Source organism: Vombatus ursinus, unplaced genomic scaffold (assembly GCF_900497805.2).
Source record: "Vombatus ursinus unplaced genomic scaffold, bare-nosed wombat genome assembly UNPS02014779.1, whole genome shotgun sequence".
Classification (NCBI taxonomy): Eukaryota; Metazoa; Chordata; class Mammalia; order Diprotodontia; family Vombatidae; genus Vombatus; species Vombatus ursinus.
In genome coordinates, this window is record NW_020954557.1 from 56,004,522 (window position 1) to 56,017,732 (window position 13,211).

General features: G+C 34.5%; 1 protein-coding gene across 1 annotated transcript in view; it reads left to right on the forward strand.

Annotated features, from left to right (window-relative positions):
• KCNH7 (potassium voltage-gated channel subfamily H member 7) overlaps positions 1–13,211 on the forward strand; it is a 602,696-nt gene that overhangs the window by 538,195 nt on the left and 51,290 nt on the right. The window contains exon 10 of the mRNA XM_027866015.1: positions 10,079–10,331. Within this exon, the coding sequence (XP_027721816.1) occupies positions 10,079–10,331 (253 nt within the window). The remainder of the gene's footprint in view (positions 1–10,078; positions 10,332–13,211) is intronic.

Genomic DNA, 13,211 nt, shown 5'->3' on the forward strand with positions numbered 1-13,211 from the left:
ATTCCCAACTTGATGAATACAAACTGGCACCAATGATAGGCTTCCTTCCTACTCCCTGACCCTTGTGTGTCTTCATGAAAAATCACAATATATTTGGGGAATATTTTGTCTCCACTACAATGTTGTGAGATTTCAAAAAGCCATTCTGAGAAGCATTTTGATCAGTGCAATAGAAAGCAATCTCGAGACCTACATTTCTTTCTTAACTTTGCCCCTGATTTATTTTGTGATCTTGGACTCCTCACTCCCACCTCCCCATCCTACCCACCCCCATTCCCTGCCCCCCCAAAAAGTAATCAATTTTACCCTCATCACTTAACATAGTGTTTTCAGAGGAGATCATATAGATGGAAATGTTTTGGAAAGCTCTACTGAAATAAGGGGTAGTAGCATTTTAAGTTAGTATTACTGCTATGTTGTCCCATTATATAGATACAAATCTCCTGTAGTTTATTACACCTTTCTTCTTCCCTCTCTCTGTATAATCCTGGATTAATTCCTACAACCCATTTCTGGAAGGATAATTGAAAATTATCTAAGAGCAGACATTCTTCCCACAATGCATTTCAATTGTCTAGACCTTCCTCTTCCTCGGATAAGTGCGAGCAATTGAGGCGATTAGTGGTTTAACTGATTTTAATGACTAATGATCATAAGTAGAAAAATTGCTAAAAGACCTGAATCATTAATCTTCACTTTTTGCTATAAGGAAACCGGAAAAAAGAAGAAGCTGAAGAACCAGGGAACGATTTATGCACTAGCGATATTGTAAAGACAAATTTGGATGACTTAAAAACGCTAATCAATAAGAACAAAAATCTATAATGGAGGTGCTGCCAACCTCCTGACAAACAGGAGATAGACCCCAGGTGCATATGTTTATAGAAATGACCAATGCAAGGATGGTTTTGCTTGACAATCCATATTTGTTATAAGGTTTTAGGTTGTTTTTTTTTTTCAGCTGGAGAGAGGGAGTGACAGGGAGAGAAAATCAATGCTTGTTAATTGAAAAATCAATATAAAATAAAAGTTACATTTTAAAAAGGTGAAATTTGTAGCTAAAGGGAAAGATGGCTCATAGCTACTGATTAGAGAATCAAAAAAAGAACATGAAGAAGTTGGTAGAGTTTTATCGTACTCCTAAAGGCAACAAGAAACATTTCATGAAACATTTAACAAGACATTTAATCATCATTTATTGTGATATTAATGATAGTAATTTGAAAAAAATAACTGTAGCTTATCAACCAGTATTGGTTGCTTTGCTAAGAATGAAAGATAGAGAAATTCTACAAAGAACTTGATAAGACCCTCCAAATTAAATCAACATGTATTAAGATACTTGATGACTTTAATGAAAAGGTGTAAAAGGTTCAAGAAGGGGAGAAATATATGAGAAAGGATAATGCAGGAAAAAGCAATGAGAGAGGTAAAAGACAAGGCTAAGACCTTTATAGCATGAACTGTTCCTTTGAAAAAAAATTGACAAGCATTAGACATGCTGAACACCAAATAAAATTTTAAAAACTGATTATATTTTAACAGACAAGAAAAGATTTTTTTTTAATGTGAGAGTTTTCCCTGGATCAGCTTCGTGTATAATCAGACCATACACACATTAGAGCTAAGATCAAAATTACTGAAAAACAAGAAAGCATAATTATAGCAAAAAAGGTATTGCATACAACAGAAACACCTTAATCCTGAACTCTTTAAACAAGTCAAGTCAAGAAGTATTCATTAAACAATGACTGTGTGTCAGATACTATGCTAAATATGGCAATGAAAAGCAAGGCAAACAAAAAAAAACACCAATTTAAGGAAGTCACAGTTTAATGGAGGAAATAACATGCAAAGAACTATATAAAGGAGACAATCACTTAGGGAAAGCTCTAGCTTTAAGGGGAATTGACAAAGCCTTCTTGAGGAAGGTGGAATTACAGCTGAGATTTCAAGGAATCCAGAGAAGTGAGGACTCAGAGATGCCAGAGCGTAAGAATTCCAGGCATAAGGGACAGATCATGATAGGAGGTGGAGTGTCTTGTGCAAAAAACAGCACAAAGACTGCAAAGAAGGCTTGTGTTACTGGAAGGTATAATACATGAAAGTACTGATAAGTAACTGACAATCAAAAATAGAGGAGAGACAACAAAAATAGCATCAATACTGCCTGTGATAACTTTACATAGAAAATTAACCAGAGACACTGTTTGCCACAAGGAGACCAAAGGAGTTCAGAAAGTGACTAAGTCAGAAAAGACATGACTTACCAACTAGAGAGAAATGGCTGTCGACACAACAGCAGGTTATAATATAAAATCATTTGTAAAATCACATGAAGAAAGATGATGGATGAAAACAAAGAATTCTATCTGATACGGCAGAGAGAAGCATTGGAGTGAAAAATCAGTTTAAAGAACATTAGCAAGACATTCAGCTAAGCAAAGTAATCCCAAGGGCATTTAAAGGCAAAAAAAAAAAAGGACAACAAGTAAGAGCAAAAATAAGATTGATTTGCAGTATTACTCAGCTAGCAGAGCCAGGATTCAAACCCAGGTCTTCTGACTCTTCCCATCCTCTTCTCTCTACCATGCTGACAATAAAGATGTTGGTGATGATTATAATAACTCCCATTTATACAGTGCTCTCCAGTTTATAAAACATTTTCTTCATAAATAACCACGTAAAGTTATTATCTTTAAGCAAAGAGGAGATACTGGGAGTGAAGACTATCATTTAATCACATCTAGTGTGGAAAGAATAGAGGCAATCACATGAAAAAGCCTCATTGTAATAGCATTTGCTCTAAAATAGGATTTATTCAAACTCTGGTCCATCTTAGGCATCTCTTAAGGTGGTTTAGGCCCAGAAATATCAAAGAAATTTCATTTTAAAGAAATTCTACCTATCAGAAAGTTCTGTTCTATAGGCCCCTGAGATAAAGCTGTAATAAGGATTAAGTAAACAGAATTCTTAATATAGGAAGTATCCCAAAAGTCTCAGTGCAGTTTAGAGTTACTGAAACTTTAAACTTCACTAAGACTTTGTGGCTACCTTAAATATTCTAATCTAAGCTTTAATTTTCTCTTGTAAGCTTTAATAGCTTAAAACTTTTAAAACTTCAATGAGTTATAAGAGCTTAAAACTGCACTAAAACTTTTGGGACACTGTATATTCTATCCCATAGTATATTTTTTTCATAGTATATTTAATTAAAAAGGAAATGATACAGAAAGAATCAGAATCACAATTAGCCACTGCCATGTTCTAAAACATGGTCATCAGGTACTGGTAAATAAGAGATAAAATTTTGAATATTATATGTAATTGCATAATCAACTTAAAATAAACATTGATACGTTTATAAGGTATGTTAGGTATAAAAGGAAGCATGAACAGGGATATAAAAGTTACCAAAATACTGAAAAGCTATAAAAAATCTATTTAATGCACCTATCATACATGGTCACTACTATAGCAACTCAAACAGATTGCTTTATAAATTCAATTCTAAAATTTCACTGGACCTTAAAATAGGCCAGTTAAAAATCTACAGTACAGAAATTTTTTAAAGCAGTATGTTAAGATTACATAATACAGATTACATTATATTCTAAGAATATACACAGTAACTTTAATATATAAGTCATTATCAGTAGAATTTTAATGGATAATAGTTACTGACATGTTTCAGATACATTAAAGAAAAACAAAAAGAAACCCAGATCTTTTTTGAAATTATTGACACATAGAAAAAGATTCTTTTAAACATTTCTAGTTATGACTTTTTAACTAGTAATTAATATTATCATTTTTAAGTTCTAGTGTAATTCAATGTATAATAAGTATATAAATTTTAACAAAGTTTAGTCATCATGAAGCTAAAGGCAGTCAAATAAAGCTAACAACTGATACCTCATCACATTTGGTTAATGCTTATTTTAAAAAGCTAATAGATAGTATCTAGTTTTCATATTTTTATTTGCTTTATATGACTTCTTTGAAGATTTATGAGAGAGTATTCACCATAAGAGGGACTGCTAGGTGGCATAATGGATAGAGTGCTGAGCCTAGATTCAAAAAATACTCTTCTTCCTGAGTTCAGATCTGACCTCAGACACTTACTAGCTATGTGACCCTAAGCAAGTCACTTAACCCTGTTTTCCTCAGTTTCCTCATCTGTAAAATAAGCAGGAGAAGGGAATGGCAAAATACTCCAGTATCTTTGCCAAGAAAACTTCAAATGGGGTCACAAAGAGTCATAAAGAACTACTTTCTTGAGTTTATTTTAATATTATGTCCATTGTAATTTCCCAGTACACTATAAACTATGATGGATTTCTTATTTTTGAGCATAGAAAATATTTCAAATTAAATTATAAGTACTCATATTTTATTTATAACTCAGAGCTCGACTTTGACAAGCTAAAATAGCTAGATATGCTTCAAGTCAAGGGAAGGAGAATGAACCTCACATTTACAAAATTTTAAATTATTTTACATGAAATGGTATCTGTGTACCCCATTTATAAGGGAAATATACATGTACATATATATTTATGTACCTATATACACATATACATATATATGTATGTGTGTGTATATGTATGTATATATATATATATGGGTCTGTCTCACAGAATGGCCAGGTGTACATGGGCTGTGACCTTCATCATTCACCAGAATACCTAAATCCATATGATCACAGGCCATAGGATGATAGTATCCTAGAATTAGAACTAGAAGGACCTTACAAGTGACAAAACTCAACTCCTTTATTTAACAAAGGAGAAGTCTGTGGCTTGGAGAAGCTATACATCTACTAAGCAGATTTATTTGAGTATATGAAATTACATTAGAAAAGGTTAAGTTATATTCAGTTATTCTAGACTACCATTTAATTTAGCCTCTTTGGAAGAGTTTATAATTATATCAAGTGCTAAAATAGCTTTAACACTCAGTATAAATATTAGTACAAAAGCTACCATATGTCTGTCTGTGTGTTTAACATATGGAGATATAGAGAAGTTTTGCCAGGCTTATAAATATATACCAAAAATTCACTGGACTTTTAACAATGTTTAGCCACCTGCCCCAACAAACTAGTGGAACACAAAATAAATGAACTAAAAGAACTTTACTTCGGAAGTCAAGTCTGTAGGAGTTTCACTCTGTTGGGAGTCTATGAATATCTTATAAATGAGATGATGTGTCTTGCAAATGTTAATACCTCTGAAAATGTTTTGATTGTTGTTCTTCTAAGATTGAAAGGCAGCATAACACAGTAAGGAGGGACAGCAGTAGAGTCAGGAAGTCCTCACTTTGTGACTTTGGGCAAGCCATTTACCCTCTTCATGCCCCTAGTTTAGGCAGTTTTCTTAAACTCTAAGTTACCAAGTAGCGGATCATCTGTATAAGCAGAGGGAATTTCTACAGTGAGAATGTCTTTATCAGTGAAAGGATAGGTCTAGACAAAACAAACAAAATTTTAAGGGGATTATATATTTATTATCTATGTCTAAAGCAGCTACTAGAAGACTTTTGTTTAAATTTTCCCATTTAGAAAATAGAACATTATTTCTCTTAAAGATTTTCATTACTTTAATTAAGATGATAGAAGAAAACTTGAGACTAAGGCTGTTTTCCTGTGTAGCAAACAAGTAAATGTAGCTATCACTTTCCTTTTCCTTGGTCCAGCAAGGCATTTAGGAAGAATGGACTGATGTTAAAAAAAAGAAGAAGAAGAAGGATATTTGGAGGCACGGTAGCAAATTTAAATAGAAACTGAAGCCACTAATTCATACATAAGCACCCCTGAAGGCCATATATTGACCTAGTTTTAAATGTCACTTATGTTTTACTGTATTTTTATTTATTTTGCTAAATATTTCCAAATCACATTGTAATCTGGTTCAGTCCCACATGTGGCCCACAGGCCTTGTGTTTCACACCTCTGATTTATAGTTGCAATGACAGTATTAAGGTATTGGTACATGTTCTTCGGCCAAAAAAAAAATCTACCTTTGATAGGAATGCCCAATTTCTACTGCTCATCCCTGGAGAAAATTTATCATACAACTAGTGCTAATCAGGGGATTTCAGCAAAGAAAATGAACCTGAAAATAGGGAGGGTGGCAGCAAGAAAGGGGCTAGACACTGAGAAAATGTCAATTACTTGAACTAAATATTCCAGGGTTCTCTTTCTTTGATTTTTTTAAGGTTAGGGTTTAGAGTTAAATGTACTTCCTATCTCCTTACTCCTCTTTTCTATTTATCTCCAACTTTTCTCTCATTTTTTGTCCCACTTCTTTCTTAGAAAAATTCTGTATTTTAATAGTCTAGGAGAGGAATTCTTAATCTAGGATCCATGGATTCCTCCATGAATAAATTTCATGGGGCCCATAAACTTGAATGGGAAAAAAAATTATACTTTTATTTCACTAACCTCTATCTGAAATTTAGCATTTTCTTAAATTAATTTAGAGCATTATTCTGAGAAGAGGTCTATAGGCTTCATTAGACTGCCAAAGGGGTCCATAACAAAAACAAAAACAAGAGGTGAAAAACTCCAAGTTGAGAATTTTAAAACTGACAACTTGATTGAGACATGTAGGCTATTGTGCCCAATCAAACTAGTTCAGCATATGTAACTTATGTTTTTTATTTCAAAAGTCTCCACTGAGCTATGTTAATAAGAATAAAGGCTAGGAAAAGATTGTTTGAAACAAATGTCACAACATACCTCCCGTGTGTAAACATGGCCTTTGTGTCAATATCCTGGGAATCCTTCTGTCTCCATTAGGCAATAAATAAAATATCTTGCCTCTCATTAGATGTGAAACAAAAATCTTCTTTAAAGGGATGTAACAAAGTAGGATTGGCCTAGGCATTCTTGGAGATTTGGTATAAAGGCTAGCAGGTTCAGCTAGGAAGAGCAAGATTATTTTCCTCATTAGTTTGAAAAGGTATGGTCATAAAATTCAAAAAGATTGTGGTCCCAAGATGTCCTGATCCCCCTAAATGGCGTTTGAGATGAGTTAGTTGCAAATTTTTTTAATTGTTTAAAGGCATTATGGATACAACATTTAGTGCCTTTCAAGTCAAGAACTTATTTCTAAAGAAAACCAAAAAAAAAGAGAGAAAGAAAAAAAGAAAGAAAGAAAAGAATGAATTCCTCTCGTAATTTATCTTAAGTAAAACACTTCCTTCTTGCCAGTCTGGGGTTTTAGTTGTCGTCATTATTATTGATAGTAATTTAAAAGTTTTTTTTTTTCCAGTGTTCCTAAGTTCAGGGCAAAGAAAAAAATGAAAATCCAAACTTACAAAACAAATTTAGGGGTTGTCATTTGCATTACAAAAAAGCATACCATAAAATCCCATGAATACTTTCTCTAGTATTCATGAAATGTGATTTTAAGTTACCAAAGTGATTTATACATACTGTAGCTTTTCAGGAACACATCTAATAATGCCCAAATCAAGATATGCTTTTAAAGGTATTTTGTTTGACTACTTTTCAATATGGTGAACCCTTCCTATAGAATAAAGAGCTAGTTTGAAGAATTGGGAATCATCTCCTTACATCTGCTCCCTTCACAACATCTCACCCCCTCTCCTCACCCCTGCTCCTTCCACAATATGGTATAGTGGCAAAAGAACTAGAGTAAGTGTTCTAAGACAGGTTCTAAGCCCAGTTCCACTACTTCCTTACTTTGGGCAAGTCCCTAAAACTCAGTTTCCTTGTCTGTAAAATAGGCATAATAAGATCTGCCCTGCCTAAATCAAACTGCTGTGAGAATGACATGGGATTATGTATTTGACAATTATTTTCCATCTACGCATGAGTGCCTAAAATTCTACCATTTCTACTTCTAATACTTGGTTTAAGCCTTTCTCCTTTTCTTCCCTGTTGACATGCAAACACTTAGAAAGACAAAATTTTAAGCCCTATACATCATTCCTACTTTTGTGTGAATGAGTTTGTTAGACATACACCAGAGAACAAGTCAACTTGACTGAATGCTAGAGAGGTCCTACCAAGGTGGGGAAACGGACCTAGGAAGGGTTCCAAAGACATATTTCACCTACTTCACAAGCTTGAGTAGTATTATCACTGGCTATAAGAAAAAAGAAGTGCGATTTTCCCCTCTGCAGAATATCTTATATTTATCCCTGTCTTATGGCAGAGTAGTCACACTACCAAATCACTAGTAATTCCTTATCCTCCCCTCTTGAGCCTATGTAGTCAAATGACCCATACCTACAGTCATAACACCTCACATATAATTTTGTACTTTTATGGCCACCATTTCCTCCAAGAATGGGCCCATTGCATTTAGCACATAACATAAAGTCATGTGCACAGTAAGCTTTGGTTAACTAAGTTAGGACTTATTTTCACTTTACTGATGGAGAAACTGAAGCACAGAGCCCTGAGTAAGCAATGAACCTAAACTACTTTCTAGAAAAATAAATGATAGTGAAAATAGAATATATCGACAATATCAATCAGAAATTTTATATTCAACTTATCTGGACTACTTTTTGTCAGTGCTTCCAATTTTGAAACCCGAAAATCTACCAGTATTTTAACTGTCTGAGTGGCCAATTTGAATCTCAGTCCAACCAGTCAGATGCTCCACCCTCCAAAAAGGATCCAGCCCAAACCTGTTCAATTCAGTGGTTTCATGTAAAAATGACCTCTCTCACATCTCAAAGATTTCTTAAAAATTTAATTAAAATAGTGCCTCATACAAAATTTATCTAAATACTGTTATTGATAAATTGACAAACATACATCTCATATGAATTGATTATACAGTCAACTCATGATTATCTGCAGTGATACAAGGGGCAGTGTCAACAAAAGCAAAAAGAAAAAGATAAAGAAAAAGAAAAACCAACAACCAGGTAATTTTCCCCCAAACTTCAAAAGCCGATCTTCTCCTCCTGCATTAGATTACTCATCTTATATTTTTTCCAGCATTTTTCACTTCATAACCTGGTTCTATATAAGCTAGCTTTAATATTGGTTTTGTAATCACCAATTACATATATATGTATTTACATATATATGTACACACACACACATACATCAATGCTGAGAGCAGGAGGCAGCAACTCATACTCACTGTCAAGGAAATTGACACAAATTGAATTTTTCGGTCAGTAAGTTGCAAGGTAGATAACACATGAAAGATAATCAGGAGTTGGCTAGAAGTTAGTTCTGTTTTGTAGGAATTTGATAACTTCTATTTTCGCAAACTACGAAATTTGACTCAGTATGAATCAAATCATATTTGTCCAAATGTAATGTTTGATCTGTCCCTCCTAGTTACAATTAACTACAAAGTGAATGGCGAAGCTATAGCACCCAACCTACATTACACATGCATTATTAATGATGGCATAGTATCCATTTTTGAAAACTAACCCACACTCAGAATTTCAAAGCATGCTTCCTTTTCTCCTTCCCTTTCTCTGTTTTCAATGCCAATTCAAAATACTTAATATTAACAATGTGCAAACCAACTCATAAATATTCTGGGTACTGTTCTGAACTCTCTGCAGTATATGACATTTACAAATACCAAAGCTATTTCCAGAGCAAAACTTGTTAATTATAATTAATATATGGATCAGCAATGGCAGCCCAAATTGACACTTAAGATGCCTTCTGAAAGATGATTACCTTTCTGGTTGTATTGCCTTTCATTAGTTACATCTGATTAATTGTTACATTCTATTATATTTGTGTAGAGAGTGATGCTATATGACATCACAAGAAATGAAGGACAGTAAAGTTTTGTAGGCACTACAGCTTAATGAGACATTTGTATTAATGAGACAGTCTGAATGCCTGAAATTAATTCAGAGAACAGATATTTGAGTGAGAATTATTACACATTCAGAAAACTAAATATTCCTTACCCAGAGCAAAGTAAAGAAATTCCTAACAACCTCCCAGTTGACACTGTTGTTACACCTATATGTCCAGTTGGGCAAGGATCATATTTTGTGCAGATCAAGACAGTCTATATACTGGTAGTATGAAACTTTTTACATTTTCCCCCCTCAGGTCTTAAAGGGGTTTCCAGAGTGTCTACAAGCTGACATTTGCCTGCATCTCAACCAGACTTTACTTCAGAACTGCAAAGCTTTTCGGGGGGCCAGTAAAGGTTGCCTCCGAGCTTTGGCTATGAAGTTTAAGACAACACATGCGCCTCCAGGAGACACCCTAGTTCACTGTGGGGATGTCCTCACTGCACTTTACTTTCTATCCAGAGGCTCCATTGAAATCCTCAAAGATGACATTGTCGTGGCTATTCTGGGTAAGTGTCTTAGAATGGGAGGGGTGAGGATGTCAATTCTTTGCCAAATTATTTCACAGTTTATATATAAAACTTCCTGGCCATGATTTTTTAAGGACTGGTCCACATTTATGATTACTATTTTAATTCTGAGTCATTTGAACACTTCGTTGAATTCATTTTAGACTCTTCCAAGTTCTCATGTCAGGCTTTCTTCCTGTGTGTGTTCAACTGATATAAAAGTTGTGTGGCACTATCTTGTTCTTGACAGCTACTTATGTGTGTGAGGCCAAAGTGTGGGAATGGTCTTTCATCAGCATTTTATCTTGATGTTTGCAGTTTTTGTATTCCCAGTTGCTCCTGTCAGTCATATGTACATGGCACTACCACGGCCATTTCATAGCTTGACGGACTTGGATCTCTCTGGGCTTGGTGTCTTGTGTTGTCCCACATCTCCCAATTCCCCAATAAGGAGAAAAGGGCTTCGTAACCTGGGGAGGGTTGTGTCTTTGTAAGCTTTATAAGCTGATTGTGTCTGTATAATGTTATGTACATCACACCTGGGGAAGAGAGATGATGAGATAATGAGATAATTTTTTTAAAACCTAAAATATCAGCTGATTGAGAGTATGAATGAGAGGTAATATCTGTTACCCTTAAAAGTTAATTTAATTTTAACTAGTAGTAATTTTAACACATTTTTACATGAAAAGTCTTACTGGCACCATAGCTCTTATCTTATCATTTTATCTGAACAAAATCCTTCAAAAAACTGTGATTTTGTCCTTCTCTACCCTAACAAACTTCCCCTTAGACTGTAAGCTCCTTAAGATCAGGGCCTGTGTTGTATCTATCTCCTCAGTGCCTAGTACATACTTGGTATTTAATAAGTGTTTTGTCATATATATAACAACATACATTATTGTATTCAAGGCAACAGAGGAGTAGATGAAACTGGTCTTCCTCTCCTCCTACCTCTCAGTTACAGGAGTGGGAATCCCAGAAAACAGCAAATTTGCCCATCTCCTTTCCTCTCTGTTCTTGAGGAGGAGAAAAGTATCCAAGGTACCTGGAAGTTCTTCTCCCATTGCCACTTTTCCCAAAGGAAATAATAATAATTGATTTTTAACAATACATTTAAAACACCCTCCTTCTTTGAGCTGTTAGAGTTTAAAATTTCTATTATTTATTACATTGACAATTCAGTTCCCCTTAAATATGAGTGCAAAATTCATAGATTTACAATAAAGAAATATTGTAAAGTTGGAAAAATATTTCAATTATAATCAGAAGACCCGAGTATAAGCTCTCCCTCTACTTGTTACTGGCCATGTGACTTTAGGCCAGGTCACCATTCTGAGCCTTGGTTTCCCTATCTGTAAATAAGTGTTAGACTAGATGATTTCATGATCTCAAAGGTCCCTTCCAGTTCTAACATTCTCTGATCCTGTGACCCTTTCATATCAGTAATACAAGTATGAATACTGAAATATGTTTGATGGTATAGAAATAGCTTTCATCAATGTCAACCATATGACCTATCAATGACTTAGATAAATCCTAGAGAGTTGCCTAAAGCACCCAGAGAGGTTAAGTATCTTATGCATGATCACACAGCCAGTAAGTATCAGGGGTAGAGTTTAAAACAATAGCCACATTGTATGACAACATAATCCTTACTTACTTCAACATTCACAATACTCACCTTAAATATAGCACCCAAATTGAAGACAGTATTCCTTATGTGGTCTGATCAGGACAGAGTAGAGCAAGACTGTCTCTTCTCTTATTCTGTACAATAAGCTTCATTTGATATAGTCTAGAATTTAGTTGCCATGTCACACTATTAATGCATTGAGTCTGCAGTCTACTAAGACTCCTAGATTTTTTTTCTCATAAACTCTTATGTAGCTATGCCTCCCGATTCCTGTACTGTTAGCAGGTATGGAATCAGAAAGGCTTAAAATAAAATCTGAATTCAGATTCTTCCTACTTCTTCTTCTGTGACCATGGAGAAGTCACTTAACCTCTATCAGCCTCAGCTTCCTCAACTGTAAAATAAGAATGATAATTCCCTCCTTCACAGGATTGTTGTAGGGATAAATGAGATGATATCGTTAAAGCTCTTAGCGCAGTACCTGGCAAACAGTGGGCACTTAAAATTACTTGTTCCTTTCCCTTTCCTTTTCCTATTCCCCTGGTGCAGATGATTTTTTAAATCCAAGTATGGGAAATTTATTGAATTTTATCTTACCAAAGTTGACCCATTATTCTAGCTGTTGATATCTTTTTTTAATCCTAGCCTTGGCATCTAGTATGTAAGCCATTCCTCTCAACTTTGTGCCTTCTACACATGTGATACACTATCTATATTCTAGTTCCTATAGTACATGCACACTGATAACATCAGTGATTGTTGTGAAAGTCACAGAGAATTGATGAGATGCATAGGGATCAGAGAAGGACAAATATTGTCCCGATTTTCAAAAATGTGGAAAGAGCAGATTCTGCAGACCAAGTGAGTTTAACTTGGATCCCTGGAAAAATTCTAGAATGCATTGTTAAAGGGGGAATTAGTGGTCATCTAAAAAAGAAATTGATGATCACAGTGATACATATGATTTCATAAATAACCAATTGTGACTGAATAACAATTTCTCAATTTGTTTGACAGAATTACTAAACTAGCAGTTTTAGGGAATGCTATAAATATAGTTCACGTAGTTTTATCCCAAGCATTTGACAAAATCTCTCATGCTAGTCTTGTGGACAAGATGAAAAGATGTGGGCTAAACAATAATCCAGATAGACATATTCAAAATTGATTAAATGGCAGGATCCAAAAAATAGTTATTATTTTTTTCAATGTTAATGAGGAAGGAGGTCTTTAATGAAGCGCCC